This window comes from Cladophialophora psammophila (assembly GCF_000585535.1).
Source record: "Cladophialophora psammophila CBS 110553 chromosome Unknown aczJe-supercont1.11, whole genome shotgun sequence".
Taxonomy (NCBI): domain Eukaryota; kingdom Fungi; phylum Ascomycota; class Eurotiomycetes; order Chaetothyriales; family Herpotrichiellaceae; genus Cladophialophora; species Cladophialophora psammophila.
Window position 1 is genome coordinate 12159 of NW_006912932.1, and position 14890 is coordinate 27048.

Sequence of the window (14890 nt, forward strand, 5' to 3'; positions counted from 1 at the left end):
GTGCTCTGGGCGCGACTTTTAGTGGGCGCTCAGGAGACTTAAAGGGCCCCATTTAGTTAAAGGCGGCCAGGCTAGTTGACGACGCACACCCAAGTGCCCCGCTAAAAAGACCTACAGGTGCAATCGAACGAGTGAGGTTGCGCATGTCCATGGTGCTGTAGTGGCGTTGCTGCAGCTAGGCTCTTGTCATTGCTAGTCCTGCGTGATCGCTTTTTGATCGCTTGGATCGACTCGAACCACCGGAGCATTTTTAGCAGTCGCCCTCAATGGCGAAATGACTAGTGACCTAGCGTCAACACAGTCAGAAAATCTGGTGAACCTTCGTCTGGAGTTTCAGGGGGTTTTTGATGCGAGATGCAATGCGCAATCACACACCCACCGACTACTGTCACGCCGTTCGCTGATCGATCAGAGGAGCTGGACGGCAGTCCCCTGTGTGCTCGGTAGGCGCTGATGAGAACTACTACTACAGAGTTACCTCTCAGCGTTTGTACCCATCTTCATTTCGTCGTGGAGACCAATCTGTTGAACAACGAGCCCACTCCTGGTATCTCCGAATTGCTTACGTCGCTGGCAGTGATGGGTCAGATTCTAGCCTTCAGGTTGTGTGACACCACCATGGCAGATTACTCCAGGCCGCGTGCAGAAATCTACTGTTTCACTTGGCACAGCCCCTGGCTTCAGGTTGGGCCGCTTCAGCCTGGTCTGCTGCGTGCAGAAAGAACTACCTACTGTGGACTTCTGTGTAGTAGGTGACTGTGGGATCAGGATGGGGGCCACCAAGAGTACGCTGGCGAAAAGCGAAGAAGCAATTTTGAAAATGATTAGAATTCATCTTCTTTCTATCCATTGCCGTGCCCAATTCCACCCTTCCCAGAAAACGCCACTTACCAAGATCCCGTGGACATAATCCCTGGGGTTCTTTCCAATGCCAGCAACTGCTCGTAAGACGTCGTCGACAGTGACCTTCATGATGATGCTGTTGATAATGATAATAATACAAAAGCACTCGCTGCAATGAAGAAAGCCCCCCATCCACCTTGGTCCTTGAACTCCAGAAATGAATCCGACACCATCCTCCACACTAATAATGATAACAATAATAACACTCTGGGCGCATCACTCAATAAGGCGTTCCAGCAACGTCAACATAATAATGGATCAGGTTCTTGTCCGACTCCTTCTTGAAGTACTTGTAGAATCTTGCTTCGGGCTTGATGACAGCATGAAGATTGATGCAAAAGTTCATGACCGCTCTTTTGATGATGGATGTATAGGTGGCGAGGAGGTGTTCGGCATACGCAGCGAGGCGATCCTCTTGGATCTCGTAGAGAGTTTCGTTGCAGGAAACAAGCCGGATGAGGAGAGCATTGAGGATCTTCAAGCCGAAGTCCATAATGATGGGGAGTCTGTTTGCAAAGCGAGGCTTTTCCGGGCCAAAGTCCGACGCAAGACTCTGGAGGCTGTTGTAAAAAAAAGTATCGGTTGATTTGGGGGTAACAATAGGGTCATTGGTAGTAATGATGTACTCAATCTGTTCGAGCGTGTCGAGGACGGCATCGATCGTGGGGAGAACGGTCTGCGTGTGACTGCACAGGAGAAAGGCACCGTCGTCGATAGCCGAAAGCACAGAAGCATATGAGGAGCTGTGGTTGCATCTAGCAATGAGTAGTGCGGACAGTGTCATTCCAGGCTGTGGTTCAGGCCACTGGGGATATTGTTGGAAGAGATGGACCAACGTTATGAGAATCGTGTGTGTGTTATAGGCGGGATGGTTGAGGTTTGTGGCGCGTTTATCTCGGGATTCGGTGATCATATCCAACGACACCATGTTGTTGATGAGGAGTTCGAAGAGTTCGTTGAACTGTGAGTGCTTGGTGATCAACACACCAGGATTTTCTTCAATCAGTTTCCTGAGCCTGCGGTAGCCGAGAGCATCAAGACTGGAACGTCGAAGTGCCTCCATGGCCATCAAAAGGGTCTTTTTCTCGGAGGCAAGGCGATCTCGCTCGGGAGAACGCCGAGGTGATCTCTTTGGAGATCGCTTTTTGCGTGGACGAATCACCATGGCATTTTCTTTGCCATCGGATTTAATTGTCTCATAGCTGGACTTGGGGACAGTCTCTGGAACAACATTACTGGTGTTGTCTTTCGAGACGGAGGACGCCGACGGTACAGCTCGGCCACGAGATTCAGGTCGTTGAACACTGTTGACCGAAGGCATCGGAGTGGCAACGATGCGTCTCCTGACAGGCGCTGAGAGGAGGCTGGGCTTCTTTTCGACGTCCTCCATGGTACCAAAGAGTTTGAAGTCGTCGGATTTGATCGGCTCAGGGGTCAAGCCACGTTGCTGCGACGACTCTTGGCTCTGAGCCATGCGTTCTTTGTTCTGAGCTTTGATAGAGGCAAGTGCCGACTTTGGTCTTGGAACAGCATTGGCTTGGGCAGCAGTGGCCGAAGATTTGTCTGGATTGTGTGGATCGGCTTTCAAAGCCTTTTGAGCATGGGTGTTGAGGCCATTCATGATATTGCGGGCACCTCGTGGGTCGTACGAATGGAAGGTCCAGAAGACAGCACGGCTGTTCTCGCGGACTTTGACTTGTCCATCTGTGAGGCCTTGGAGGATGGCTTTTTCACAGGCAGGAGCATCTTTCTCGCGGTCCATCTGAGCGCGATAGGTTTTGATGAGGATGCGCAGCCACTCGGGCGCATAGGTGCGGGGAGGGATACGGTTATCCTTGAATGCAGAGCAGACGTGATAGAACAGCCGGGGGCTGTAACCAGCATGTTTGCAGATGTTGATGATGGCGTCATTGGCATTTTTCTGACTGACCATCTTGGTCGAACCGCAGATGACAATGAGACCTGAAAGAAGAAGATCGAGTTGCGGCTGGATTTGGGTCTCGAGGTGCTTTGCAATGTTTGAGAGAGCCCGGCAGGCTTGAGCAGATAGAGTGGTACGCTCAGAGCCGGCCGTGGTGACGATGTGAGGCAAGACAGCTTTGACTTTCTGGACAAAGTCATTTGGGATGGCGCTATTTTCTTTGCGCTTTTCGAAGATGTCCGAGAGCTCGGCGAGAAGATCCTGTCGCTTCTTCCAGCTTTCCTCGGTCTCTGGAAGGGTGAATTCATAATGCAGGAAGTTGAGCACATCAGCATAGGTTTTACCGAGCATTTTGGCTCTAGCGCCTGCAATGGCAAAATAGACGGCTTTTCCAATAGCAGGGATGGCTGTATCGACCTTCTTGGCTGTGTAGTTGAACGTATTGACAGTGGTAGCCTTGACTATGCAAGACCATATCAGCGAATGAAGAACGACACAACCAGACAGCGATAGCAGCGGCATACGGAAGGTTATGTGGTCATGGAAGAACGCCATCTCGTCCCACCTGCGAGATACCGAATGGTATTCTTGCACGAATTGGAACATAGAGTGGTTGATGGAGAGGGAGAATAGTGATGTAAAGCAGTGTAACAACGTAGAGCAAATGAAGCAGTGCAGTACAGGTAGTTTGAATCGAACGGCGTACAGCAGCAATTGTGATCTCTTGAATATGGGAATGTGTTTGGGGAGTGTTCCTGGGACCGAGGAAGGCCAGCTGGGACATATATATGAAAATTTCACACGTACCTGATCAGGGCGCAGGGTAGTGGCAAGGGGATTTGAGATAGAGGGTCTTGTTGTTCATGGATATGGGTATCAATGACGGTTCCAAAGGTTGAGAAAAACGTTGTTGGCGAGAAGGTTGGAGGAGGAGAAGATGAGGACAGTGACTTTGTGTTGATGTTTTGGCAAGCAACAAGGCGAACTGACTCGGAGCGGCAGGCGGAAGTTTGATCGGCTGTGCTTGGCGCGTGAGCCAATCAGAGGCCGCAGATGGTGTCGCCTCGTCGCCTTGACGCTCCTTGCCGCCCCCCTCAAAACCCCTTTTGGAACGGCGGGATATGGCCAACCAAGAACTTTCAGCTGGTCAACCATTGATTATCTACGAGAACGATCTCCATCAATCTCCATCTAATATCTCCATCTCTCACTCGATTCCTATGTACCTAAGAGGACCAATCTTCCATTGAAACCGCCCCTGCTTTTTATCTTACCACCAAACCAACATGCCTCCAAAGGCCCTCCTCCGCCTTCACCTCGACGACATTGGTCACCCAGCTGCCCAAGTGGCTTGTAGCTGCCTAGATGGAGGTCTCTATTTGAATCGAGCCATTGAGCATGTCATCGACTGCTTGTACCACCCCTGCGGCTCGGGCGACATCCCCAAAGTCAGATCGGTCACGGTGGTCCTGCGCAGCATGGGTGGAGTTGCCTACACCACGGGATTGCCACTGGACGACCTCCACAAGGAGATTCATCTGTCTCTCGACTACGTGCACGGTCTATCGCTGCGGAAAGACGCGGCAGGACTTCGCCACGAGATTGCCGGGGTCATCACCCATGAGATGGTTCACTGTTTCCAACATGATTGCGAAGGTACCGCCCCAGGCGGGCTCATTGAGGGCATCGCAGATTTCGTACGCTTGAAGGCCGGTCTTTCCCCACCGCATTGGAATAAGTCGCCCGAAAACAGAGGGCGCAAATGGGACGAGGGCTACCAAAAGACCGCGTGGTTCCTTGAGTGGCTTGAATCACTACGAAGGCCTGGCACTGTGAGTCTCATGAACGAGTTCATGCGAAGAGGGAAGTACCATGAGCAAAGTTTTTGGGCTGCCATGTTTGGGGAATCCGTGGATGAGCTGTGGGACCGTTACAAAGCGACATGGGAAAGTCCAATTCAAGTGAAGCTGGAAGAAGACAAGAAGCAGGTGGTGGCTGAAGAACACAGAAAACGGAAGCACTTCGCCGCCTAGCAGTTTTCATTGCCTCATATGCGATCCGTTCAGTCTGGACAATTCTGTAGATCATCCTGCGAAATCTCGGAGATCTAGCGAACGAGTTTCCGGTCAAAACAGTGAGTGTGAGAGCATTGGAACCGGTAGATTAAGAATGAGGCAAGACGCAAAGTCGTCTCAAGACGTGAGCGAGGCATGAGAAGAGCACGGAGCTTCTAGGCAGATCTTTGATCATTGGGCGAGGTATTAATTCCGGGTAGTTCTGGCGACAGGGGCGAGGCCGAATGCAGTTTCTGTAATTTCAAGTGGGTTCTAAACCTCGAGGCAATAATCAGCATTTTGACTTCAAGGGCCAAGGTTTAGTAATGGAAGGGGGGATGGAGTCAGTAAAAAATTAGAGTGTTGTTGCATAATTTTGTTCTTCATGGAGCAAACAAGTTCTCGGGGTTAAAAATGGATCATCACACAGTCTTTGATTTGGAATTGAGAGGAAAGGATTATGGCTTACCCAAAGATCCTCGCGAAGCAGAAAAGCGACGATCCATCCTGTTAGCTCCCAAAGGTTCTGATCAGCATTGAGTAGCAATCATGTTATTGCACCTATGTCGCGTGTCTATTGCTCTAGCTTTGGCCGCCTCAAGCCTCTCATTTGCATGTGCACGTGCTGACACCCGCCAACATCCGAGGTCCTTAGTCGAATAGACCACCGAAGCCTGGTGCATGTTAGCTCGAACGATTAGATTTCTGTGAAGGAAAGATGTAGGCTTACCCTCGTCGTCAGACTCTTCCTTCTCCTCTTCTTTTTCTTCTTCCTTGGCCGCTTCAGGCGCCGCCTCCTCGGTAGCAGCCGCAGCCGCCGGGGCCGCGGCAGCATACGCCTCAGGGTTAGCAATGCGATCCTTAAGTTCATGAATTGCCTCCCACTCATAATCGATCTCAATCGCCACCGCGATGGCCTTCTTGTAACCATTGATCAAGCTGTGGATAATGGATGGAAGGGTTGGGTAGTTGGCAGCAAGGGAGATGGTGGTGATGGTAGTGATCGCCGACGTGAGTGACTTGAGCAGTTGACTCTCCTCAACGTCCAACACCTCGGGCGCGAAAGTTTGCCCTTCCTCATACACTTGTACCACCTTCATGCCGTAGGTGAAGGGAGAAATGTTCAACATATTGAGCAGGGTGGCTTCTGAGGCACCGACTTTTGCGCCGGCCTCGACCAGCTTGAGATCAGTGGTGATTTCAATAGTACCACGAGCAATCTTAGTGGGGACACCGAGGGCCTGGAAGAAAGAGGTCTTGCCGGGTTCCATGCCAGTGTTTCCAGCTGGAACGTACACATCACCAGGAGCAATGGCACCAGCACGAGCAGGGGCTGCGACACGGTTGGAGAGGATCTTATCACGAATGGTCTTCAGGTCACCGTTAGTGAAGATGAATCCAACATTTCCTGCCAACGGTCAGATTGATGTATTCCTTCTCCTCTTATCTTGAAAAGCCGTGCGCACCTTTGACGTGGGGCAGCAAACGTTCGTATTCGGGGCTATCGGCGATGAAACCCTTGAGAGCTCGTCGAACCATGGTGTTCTTGCCCATCAGGACTACCGCTTCGCCGCGCAGATTCTGTCGGATTTCGTGCATCTGTTGCGACGAGACATTGTCGACGCTGACCTGGTGAAATTGTTAATTTGCTGGCCCATTGGTCTTTCTAGGAGGACTTGCAATGAAGATTGACTTGTACTCTTCGAGCAAGCCCTTGAGCTTGTCGAAGTAGACAGCTTTTGTGCCTGATTTGCCCCCCATGACTTCTTAAGGGATGAAGTTAGGATATTTAAGGGCAGTTGTTGCAAATATGACAGTGGTGATGGTGATGGTCGAGGTGCAACTTTTTCAGATTGAATCTGGGATATTTTCCTGAGTGCGGGTTGAGTCACGTGTGAGGCCTTGGCATCAACGGCGGAGCAGTCCTTCATGAGAGCACTGCCAAATTTCCCCATGCCTGCCCATGTCACAACGTTCAACCAATACTACTACCAATTCTTGCCTCCGGGGTATTTCGAAATCTCCGAACAGATAGCCATCTGATGGTGCGACTCTGTAGATGCAAGTCTTCTGCAAACCTCCACACTGGCTGCCCGCCCCCTGGTAAAGACGCGTGGAAGGTTTTACCGGTGTCTAAATGGCGCCCTGCCCGTTTCAAAAGCTATGCTGCGTCCAACCAGTGGATGGTGAACAACCTTTTCTTCTGGCAGCTTCAGGGCCAGTCATGAACTCATTCAACTTGAAGGATGGATCATTCTTAAGCCAATGGCCGCGATCTGACACTGAGGACGAAGAGTATAATGCAGCCGTGACTAACGGCAAGGAAGCTAGGGCCCCAAAGAGACGAAAACTCGAGGAAGGAAGTCGTGGAGAAGCCTCCCATCAGGATTCAGAAGACTCGATCGAAATCATATCGGAGAGAAAGAAGGGTGAGCGACGGAAGCCCAAGGTAGAAAACACCTCACTGCCGAACGTCTCTCATATCATCACTACCAGTGACGGAAAGACAGTCATCTGTGTCACGGCCGAGGACAAAGCAGCCATTGTGTTCAAGGTACTGACGGGAGGAGTCTTGCACCTGAAGAGTCGAAGGTGAGTAATGCCTGCGCGGGTGCGCTGGTTCGTGTTGCTTAGTATGCTTAGGTCGTTGCCAAAGCGTATTTGCGCAATCGTCTTAACACCAGATGAGAAAAGTCTTCTTCTAGGCGATAAATTTGGCGATGTCTATCTGCTCCCCTTACATCCCACTGAGGGGTGGACGCCACAGAAGCTTGATCAGGACCAACAACCAGCGACCTATGCTCCCTCTGCCTCAGAGTTAACAGTGCATACGAAGGGCAATCTTGAGGCCTTGAGACAGCAGCGCCAGCTAAAGGCGACTCAGGCCAAGAAGGAAGGCCCGCAGTTTGAATGCAAGTTGCTGTTAGGCCATGTGTCGCTCTTGACTGACGTCGCCATCGCCGAAGTCCAATCTGGATTGAAGCGCCGCCAATACATCTTGACCTCAGACCGAGATGAGCATATTCGTGTCTCCCGGGGGGTGTCACAAGCTCACATAATCGAGAACTATTGCTTCGGCCATCGCGAATTTGTGAGCAGGCTGTGTATCATGCCTTGGGACTCGGAGATACTTGTGGCAGGGAGCGGTGAGCCTTCTTTGAAGGTTTACCACTGGCAGGCGGGGAAGTTGCTGGATCAAGAGCTCTTCCAAGGCGACGTAGGAAAGGACATATTCGACTGCCTGGATTTGGAAGATAGTAGACGTCCGTTGGATGCCTTAGCAGTGTCCAATATTTGGCCTGTGCACTACACCGTGTCAGGCAATTCACCACGTTCTCGCCAGCCTCCTCGTTTGATCCTTGTCTCGCTCGAAGGGTAAGTCCTCACTGCGCATTTGGGGAGCTGGAGCTGAGCATATTCCAGGCTTCCCATTCTCCTGAGCTACAGCGTCACAGAAGATGGCCGCTTGAGGCATCATCAGACCTTGACGTTGGGAGGAAACGTCTTGGATGTTACCATAGGCCCAACATTGTGGGGAATTATTGTTGGCATTGACACGATACATAAACCTGGCTCGGTCCAGGTCTTGAGACCTGAGACGACACCAGCACCAGATGCGTTTGAGACGTTTGAGCTATTTTCCGATCTTGGCGATGACGAAAATGGCCCGGGCAAGGAACCAGACGGTGTTCCTGAAGCAGACCTGCGTTGGGAGACTTCGAGCCTTGCAATGCTTCTGAACACTTCGGCTTCTCACTGTGACAAGGGTGCTTTGCCGTCAGAAGGCAGCATAAAGGACAAGGGTGCATATAGCGCTGCAGGAGAGGTGTTGTATGGGCTGGAAAATCTCAGGAAGAAAAGAGGCCAAACTGCAGAGGAAGATGAGGAAGCAGAAAGCCAGCAGGGTGCCCCGGCCGAGGCAGAAGAGATACCGTGAACAATATTGTCCCCATGATAATGAACGATGTCTCTTCTCAAATACAAGTGAAACTGCAACCGAAACACAATGGGACTGTCCCAACACCCCCGTACCTATTGTTTAGTGCTCCTCACGCAGCCTTGCTGGAGGAAGGGGGGATTTCGGATCTGCAAGGCTGGGAAAAACCTCGGCGCAACCGGAAAAAAATGCCCCTCTAAACATCATTGACAATCACAACTTGTTGAAATACGAATGGGAGTATTGTAGCAGGCTCCTCTCCAACAAGCACGGCCCAAACCAAAAATAGACATTTCGTGGTGAACAGGTTTTGGAAGATGGAGAAAAATTGGCCGCCTCTCAAGAATGATCGACTCCTTCGAGCCGCACGAGGTGCGTGAAGCCGGCACAGCGTCCAAAGCGTGCCAACAGAATACAACCCCCCTCTAAACCAGATTTACAGGTGAGAAAGTTGACAGACCACCAATATGGGTGATGCGACAAGGTACGCTGCTGCTGTGGCGGTCAGTTGCCCACGCCCCTTCTGCTCTCTAACTCTGTTTTCTCTCCTCTCTTCTATAGCTTTTTCCAAGGCACTAACGTTCCGCGGTTTTGGGGGCGGGATAAAAACAGCCGGTCGTTACCTTCCCGAGTACCACAAGGCCAAAGGCAAGCACGACTTCTTCGAGTGCTGCCGCTCCCCTGAGATCGCCTCCACCCTGACTCTCCAACCTATCGATCGCTACGACGGCCTCATTGACGGGGCGATTATTTTCTCCGACATCCTCGTCATCCCACAGGCAATGGGCATGGAAGTCCTGATGGTCGACGGCGTGGGGCCCAAGTTCCCGAACCCGCTCCGGAGCCCGTCGGACAAACAGTACCAGGAGATTGTGAAGAGAGAGGTTGACGTGAAGAAGGAACTGGACTACGTGTACAAAGCCATCACACTGACGAGGGAGAAGTTGGCCGGACGAGTGCCGTTGTTTGGGTTTTGCGGCGCGCCCTGGACACTGCTGTGCTACATGGTGGAAGGAGGCGGGACAAAAATGTTCAAGGAAGCAAAGACGTGGGTCTACAAGTATCCGGAAGAGAGCAAGGTCCTCTTGAAGAAGATGTCGGCGATCTGCGTCGAGCACCTCACATTACAAGTGGCTGCAGGAGCACAGATTGTGCAAGTCTTCGACTCCTGGGCGGGAGAACTGTCGCCGGCATCGTTCAAGGAGATCTGTCTCCCGTCATTAAGGTATATTGCAGAGAACCTACCCAAGCGGTTACGGGAGATTGGTGAAGACGTGGTCCCCATGGTCGTCTTCGCAAAGGGTGCATGGTACGCTCTGGACGAACTCTGCGACCTGGGCTACGATGTTGTGGGACTGGATTGGCTGCACGATCCCAAGGATGCGGTGAAGATAGCAAGAGGGAGAGTCACTTTGCAAGGTAATGCTGACCCCGGCGTGCTCTATGGAGGCCATGGGGCCATCACGAAAGTTGTCGAGAACATGGTTGAGGGCTTCGGAGGGGGCAAAGAACGATGGATCGCGAATCTCGGACATGGCGTGACCCCTGGCGTCGACCCAGACGATTTGAAATTCTTCTTCGAGGAGATCCACAGGTGTACTGCATAAAGGCCGCAAAGGAAAAGGGAGACACTGCTGAGGAAGGGAATGGTTGCGTGGAGGTTTGCTGTATATCATTGCTCCCCAATATCCTCGTTCCTAGTAGGCTTCCCATCAGACAAAAGAAAAAGTCCCCAATGCCAAAAGACGAATTTAGAAGAATAAGAAAAGAACAGGACATACCACACATGCGGTTTCTCCTCGATAAACCTCGTCATCAGCCCGATACATTCGGCGTTCTCCAACACCACGACCTCGACGCCTCTTGCCTTGAGATACTCCTCTCCGCCCACGAAGGTCTTGTTCTCGCCTATCACTACCCGGGCGATCTTGTAGAGGATGCAGGCGCCAGTACACATGTCGCAGGGCGACAAGGTCGTGTACATGGTGGCGCCCGCGTAGGCCAAGGCCGGAAGACGACCCGAGTTTTCCAGAGCGGAGATTTCGCCCTTGCACATCATGGACCCTCAGCGTTATGGTCGAGAGAAGTGAAAAGAGCCAAAAAAGGACATCCGAGAGGAGAGAAGACTTACATGCAACGTAGCGCTCCCCTTCTGGACTCGCATATTGTGTCCCCGGCCGAGGATCTTGCCGTCCTTGGAGACCAGGCACGCCCCTATCCTCAACCTTCCTTAGCGAACCCTTTTTTTCCCTTCTCGTCCACTCCGGAGGCATTGGAATTTTCCCGCCCCGTCAGAGCGGGCAAAGGGAAGAAGGAAAGGAGAGGGAGGGAGGAATACTAGGGAGTAACAGCGCGTGTGCGGCACGTACCTATCGGGACCCCTCCTTCCGTGAACCCTTGCCGGGCTTCTTCCACGGCTGCGAGAAAGCCTGGATCTGTTTCCGACATGTTGTTGTTGGGTTCGTTAACGCTAGGTTTGGAAAAGGACAGATAGACTGTCAACTGGATTGCGCGCGTGCGAGAGAAGGAGGTAACAATGTATTTATAGGAGAGGCAGCAGAGGCCGTGGGAGCTCGGAACTCCGACTGCGATATCAGCCTTGCCTCGCGCTACTCCGATCTGATATACATGTGACATATGTCTATGTGTAGTTGAAAAGAAGGTGACCGTTCCGTAGGCAGAGCATCTTCCATCTCCATGAGCCGGCCATCTCAATCACACAACAGGCCAATGTGTATCCCCCTTCGACCTGATCCACAAAGCTGTCTACTTATCTCAACCTTGCAGGAAATCTCCCGCCGCCTTCCTCCACGACATCAGCACTTTCAGTTCCTCACCACCGTACCCTCCCTCAATGTCGTCTTTGATATCAAATGCTCCTTCCGGCATGATGGCGAATGCACGTCCTGCAGGCAGACATCGTGCCAGGTTAGATTCAGGGCAGAGCTCTCAGAAGTGGGGAGGCTTCCGGTGGATTGAAAAGAGGGATAAGCCAGCTGGGGGCAACCTACCATGCAACGTCTCGTCCAGTGCGATTCTTCCCACGGCCTGTGCACAAGTCTCCTTGCTCGCAAATGTGATCCCCCTGCCATCCTCGATTCCCATGCCCTCAAGTGCTTTTATGATCGGCGCCGTCATCGGCGTCTTGATGGCCCAAGGGGCAACCAGATTGACACGGGTGTTCATCTCGTCGCGTGCTCGGCGACGCAAGGCGCGAAAGAGGCCCCTCGTGCCGAATTTCGAAGTCGTGTAGGCGATGCTGTGGTCGTCGTCCAGATAACCTGCCAGAGAGGAGATGAAAATAAGAGCCTTTGTGACGGCGGCGGATGCCGAGGGCGCAGGTGGAATTTGCGGCTTGAGTTGAAAGTAATGCAACGCCAGCGCCCCCGAATAGTATGACCCCTTCAGATTGATATCGAGGCACTTGAGCGAGGGAGCAAGCGGCGGCGACTCTAGCGCCACTTCCCGGCTGGCCTTGACCTGGTCAATCAGATTCTCAAGCGGGTCGACTGCCGCAAAGGCTGTCACGACGTCGAGGCATTTTGTCGGCGAGAATGAGATTGCCTTCTGAAATGCGGCGGTTTGACTGTCCCAGTCGCTCACGTCGCAGTAGACGTATTGAGTGTGTTGGCCTTCCTTGGTGAGAATATCTTCGTCGAGGGGAGGTTGGACGTCGGCAATGGTCACGTAGGCGCCCCTTGAGGCGAACAGTTGGGCCGCTTCCAGCCCCAAACCTGATGCTCCGCCGGTGACCAGGATGCACTTGCCTTTAAGACCTGCAAGGTCTACTAGAGGGAGGAGGCTTGTCATGCTGACTGCAGCGTTAGTGAGTTGCAAGAGATGGCCGTCGATAAGTAGGACCGAGAGCAGAGAATCTTCAATCAATAATGTGCTCGTAGCTCATAGCTGGAGGAGAGTGACCCCCTGTGTCGGGGTAAATCTCCTTCATATACATATGTAACCCTCCATGGACTGGATCCAGCGACAGAGTACGGTTTCAGCTCATGCAACTATCCGTCCACTATTACCATGGACGACTTTCGAGGCCGGATCAGGCCATCCATGCTAACCGGGGGAATAAGACGGTAAGGTTTCTCGACTATCAATCGAGCTGAATCGCAATCTTGACAGAGGCCAGCAACTTGAGGACACTACCGAATCACCAAGCCAAGAAGACTTGTAGTATCACCGTATAGTTTGCCAGGCTGATTAAGCCATCCATTTTCGGTATCTCGCTTATTGAGACATGCTTCTCTGGATGCTTGTCGGTTAAGGGCACTGGGTAGCAGTACGACGTCGTCAATATGACTTGCATGACAGGAACCGATGAACAGCGACAAGTAGAAGCATGCCCGAGAAGTGCGACAACAGCCGAACGCAAGTAAATAATAGCAAGGTGGTATAGCATGGTCAACAATGGTCAACATGAGTTTGGGGATGTTGTTGTGGAGGCTGGGGATGTCCTTGGGATGTATTGGAAGAACCCTCGTCGGACCAGACTCTGAGGCGGAGCAGTTCTTGATTCTCTGGTATACATGCAAAACCGAACATGCAGATACATACTGTACACCTTGAAACAAGTGCCATCAAACAAGAGTCTTGAGAGTTGAGACGAAGTACAGGTCTTTTGATTCCCCACCTCTCCTCTCTGACCTCCTCATCCCTGCAAGGAAGGAGAAAAACATACCAATCTCCCATCACTCGAACGATATTTTGGCTGCTGTACTCGAGAACATGGAGTACTTCCAGATATACGATTCCGCCTTCCACGCTCTTATAGGAGACGCCCCTCAGCTCGACCTACTGCTCGAAAAAGATTATCCCTTCGCTCACGAAGCAGGAGTGTTTATACCCGAGAAAAATGAGCTGTTCATCACCAGCAACCAGTTAGTGGACGGAGAAGGTCACCGAAGAGTGGAAATCTCCAAGATCATCTTGACGGACGACGGGAATGTGCAAAGCGAGGAGATTAGCTGTCCCGAGGTCGAGATGGCCAACGGAGGTGTCAACTACGGCCAGGATAAAATGCTAATCTGTGCCCAAGGCTCCGGGTCTGCTCCCAGTGGTCTCTACCTTGTGGACATCACTCCTCCGTACAAGACCGAGTTGGTTGTGGCGGGTTTCCATGGACGGCCATTCAACGCGGTAAACGATGTCGTCGTCCACAGCGACGGAAGCATTTGGTTCACCGATCCCTGTTATGGCTTCGATGGAGGGTTTAAGTCCAAACCACGTCTTCCAAACCAGGTCTACAGATACAAGCCGACGACGCGCGGAATTCGAGCCATGGCGGATGGGTTCGGCAGACCGAACGGAATCTGCTTCTCGCCGGACGAGAAGACCGTTTATGTGACCGACACTGACTGGACTCGGGGAACAGGCGATATCGATGACACCAGAGCATCGACAATGTTAGTATATCTTCCCCGCTCTACACTGGCCTCGTTAGAAGGCTCGCAGCTCATTGTTTCTTGTGCAGATACGCTTTTGATGTCCGGGAGTACGCAGGAGAGCCATTCCTAACGAATCGAAGACTGTTTGCGTTCTGCGACACGGGGATCCCTGACGGCATCAAATGCGATATGGACGGCAACGTGTACAGCGGATGTGGCGATGGAGTCTATGTCTGGTCGCCTGGAGGAACTTTGCTAGGCAAAATCTGTGTGCAGGGCGGAGTGGCCAATTTCTGCTTCGGCTCACGAGGAGGGCTGTTTCTGCTGAATGAGAAGAGACTGTGGCGAGCCCAGCTGGCGCCGACGGTTCGAGGAGCCCTACTCAAACTGTAGACTAAATGAGACTCGAAAGAACCTGCCTACTGTGGCCTCAAACGTAAGGGATATTCATTCATGTGGGTATTATCTATCTATCCTGGCATAAGACATGTCTTTGTCTTTGTCTTGGTCGCCTGGACGCCTGTTCTCCAGTCCCCATACTACCATCCGCTAAACAGCATCTAGTCCTCTTTAACAACGGGACTTCTTCGACAATTTGTTCCAGAAATGAACAAAAACATCGTGTTGGAAAGGTTAAAGCACAAAAAGATCAAGGCCAGGCACTAAGTCCACAAGCTGTCAA

General features: G+C 51.9%; 8 protein-coding genes across 8 annotated transcripts; 4 read left to right on the top strand and 4 right to left on the bottom strand.

Annotated features, from left to right (window-relative positions):
* Positions 1 to 1123: 1123 nt before the first annotated feature.
* Positions 1124 to 3379, bottom strand: A1O5_07214 (uncharacterized protein; the record flags this gene model as incomplete). Its single annotated transcript, XM_007747803.1, has 1 exon — positions 1124 to 3379. One exon carries the CDS (start codon positions 3377 to 3379, stop codon positions 1124 to 1126), a length of 2256 nt encoding a protein of 751 aa, XP_007745993.1.
* Positions 3380 to 4110: 731 nt separating this feature from the next.
* On the top strand, positions 4111 to 4857 carry A1O5_07215 (uncharacterized protein; the record flags this gene model as incomplete). The annotated part of the gene is made up of 1 exon (XM_007747804.1): positions 4111 to 4857. One exon carries the CDS (start codon positions 4111 to 4113, stop codon positions 4855 to 4857), a length of 747 nt encoding a protein of 248 aa, XP_007745994.1.
* Positions 4858 to 5529: 672 nt separating this feature from the next.
* A1O5_07216 (60S acidic ribosomal protein P0) lies at positions 5530 to 6639 on the bottom strand (the record flags this gene model as incomplete). Its single annotated transcript, XM_007747805.1, has 4 exons — positions 5530 to 5552; positions 5609 to 6286; positions 6345 to 6502; positions 6578 to 6639. The coding sequence occupies 4 exons, from the start codon at positions 6637 to 6639 to the stop codon at positions 5530 to 5532; spliced, it is 921 nt and encodes a 306-aa protein (XP_007745995.1).
* A 463-nt stretch (positions 6640 to 7102) lies between these two features.
* On the top strand, positions 7103 to 8815 carry A1O5_07217 (uncharacterized protein; the record flags this gene model as incomplete). Its single annotated transcript, XM_007747806.1, has 3 exons — positions 7103 to 7470; positions 7522 to 8253; positions 8302 to 8815. 3 exons carry the CDS (start codon positions 7103 to 7105, stop codon positions 8813 to 8815), a joined length of 1614 nt encoding a protein of 537 aa, XP_007745996.1.
* A 317-nt stretch (positions 8816 to 9132) lies between these two features.
* Positions 9133 to 10422, top strand: A1O5_07218 (uroporphyrinogen decarboxylase; the record flags this gene model as incomplete). Its single annotated transcript, XM_007747807.1, has 3 exons — positions 9133 to 9187; positions 9258 to 9299; positions 9428 to 10422. The coding sequence occupies 3 exons, from the start codon at positions 9133 to 9135 to the stop codon at positions 10420 to 10422; spliced, it is 1092 nt and encodes a 363-aa protein (XP_007745997.1).
* A 65-nt stretch (positions 10423 to 10487) lies between these two features.
* A1O5_07219 (cytosine deaminase) lies at positions 10488 to 11263 on the bottom strand (the record flags this gene model as incomplete). The annotated part of the gene is made up of 4 exons (XM_007747808.1): positions 10488 to 10512; positions 10597 to 10862; positions 10947 to 11029; positions 11185 to 11263. 4 exons carry the CDS (start codon positions 11261 to 11263, stop codon positions 10488 to 10490), a joined length of 453 nt encoding a protein of 150 aa, XP_007745998.1.
* Positions 11264 to 11590: 327 nt separating this feature from the next.
* On the bottom strand, positions 11591 to 12625 carry A1O5_07220 (uncharacterized protein; the record flags this gene model as incomplete). Its single annotated transcript, XM_007747809.1, has 2 exons — positions 11591 to 11721; positions 11827 to 12625. 2 exons carry the CDS (start codon positions 12623 to 12625, stop codon positions 11591 to 11593), a joined length of 930 nt encoding a protein of 309 aa, XP_007745999.1.
* A 924-nt stretch (positions 12626 to 13549) lies between these two features.
* Positions 13550 to 14601, top strand: A1O5_07221 (gluconolactonase; the record flags this gene model as incomplete). The annotated part of the gene is made up of 2 exons (XM_007747810.1): positions 13550 to 14226; positions 14295 to 14601. The coding sequence occupies 2 exons, from the start codon at positions 13550 to 13552 to the stop codon at positions 14599 to 14601; spliced, it is 984 nt and encodes a 327-aa protein (XP_007746000.1).
* Positions 14602 to 14890: the final 289 nt, after the last annotated feature.